The 903-nt window shown below is 34.9% G+C and overlaps 1 protein-coding gene across 1 annotated transcript; it reads left to right on the forward strand.

Annotated features, from left to right (window-relative positions):
- Nucleotides 1-243: 243 nt before the first annotated feature.
- LOC133309735 (uncharacterized) lies at nt 244-903 on the forward strand. The gene has a single exon (XM_061510537.1). The coding sequence runs from the start codon at nt 334-336 to the stop codon at nt 679-681; it is 348 nt and encodes a 115-aa protein (XP_061366521.1). The 5' UTR covers nt 244-333; the 3' UTR covers nt 682-903.

The following is a 903-nucleotide window of genomic DNA, read 5'->3' on the forward strand; positions in this document are numbered from 1 at the left end:
TTTAAATGACATAAAGTTATGTCATTTTAAGAAATAGATAGACAACAAGAAAATATTTTTTATTTAAAATTTAAATTAAAAAAAAATCATTCACTTTTTTTTCTATGATTTTCATTCATTGTATGTATCTCTCTTAAAATGACATAACTTATGTTATTTAAAACAAGAAACACCAAATCCATAATAATAACACATAAAGCTAAGTCAATCCTCACCTTGTTGGTTTGTTGTAGAAAAGATTCCTTCATTATTTTAATATAATACAACTTGTTCCAAACCACATCCTTTTGTCTTTGAGCAAAAAACAGTAACCAAGGCAATTGAGTTCACAAGATGAAGAAGGGACTCTCTCTAGCATTTCTGGTGATGCTTATTCACCTACATCTGAGTGGGGCAACAACATCATGGAAGGTGGTCAACGGCAACCACCACAAGGGCTGTGTAGGCGGCGCCGCCGTAGAGGACTGTCTCATCGGCAAAGACTTGGAATCAGAGTTCTCCTTAGGTTCCCATACTGCGAGGATGCTCTATGATTTTAGCCAGTCAGTGACCGGGAGAAGCGGTAACTCGAATGGTGGTTCTGTTAATTGTCCACAGAGTCGAGGTTATCGTAGCTGCTTGCCCTCACAAAATGGAGGTGGACCTAGACAACAATGTGGTGATTACACGCGCACTTGCTAAGATTATTGTAAATCTTAAATGATTTTCGTTCCTTTTGATGTTTAAGGTTGTTTTAATCTGAAGCTGTTTACAAGGTTTTTTTTTTTTTTTTTTTTTAATTGTGGTTTTGTATCTATCACCTGTGTTGTCAATTGTTGGTGATTGACTTGGTTTCTCATTTTAAATGTTATTGTTAAGAAATAATTCCATGTAAGGTGGAAGAGTTTATATGAACATAAAGAT

Source organism: Gastrolobium bilobum, unplaced genomic scaffold (assembly GCF_033153095.1).
Source record: "Gastrolobium bilobum isolate Gb01-03AN ecotype WA unplaced genomic scaffold, APGP_CSIRO_Gbil_v1 utg4635, whole genome shotgun sequence".
Classification (NCBI taxonomy): domain Eukaryota; kingdom Viridiplantae; phylum Streptophyta; class Magnoliopsida; order Fabales; family Fabaceae; genus Gastrolobium; species Gastrolobium bilobum.

Excerpts from the sequence above, each read along its gene's own strand:
- LOC133309735 (XM_061510537.1), top strand. The coding sequence starts at position 334 with ATGAAGAAGGGACTCTCTCTAGCATTTCTGGTGATGCTTATTCACCTA.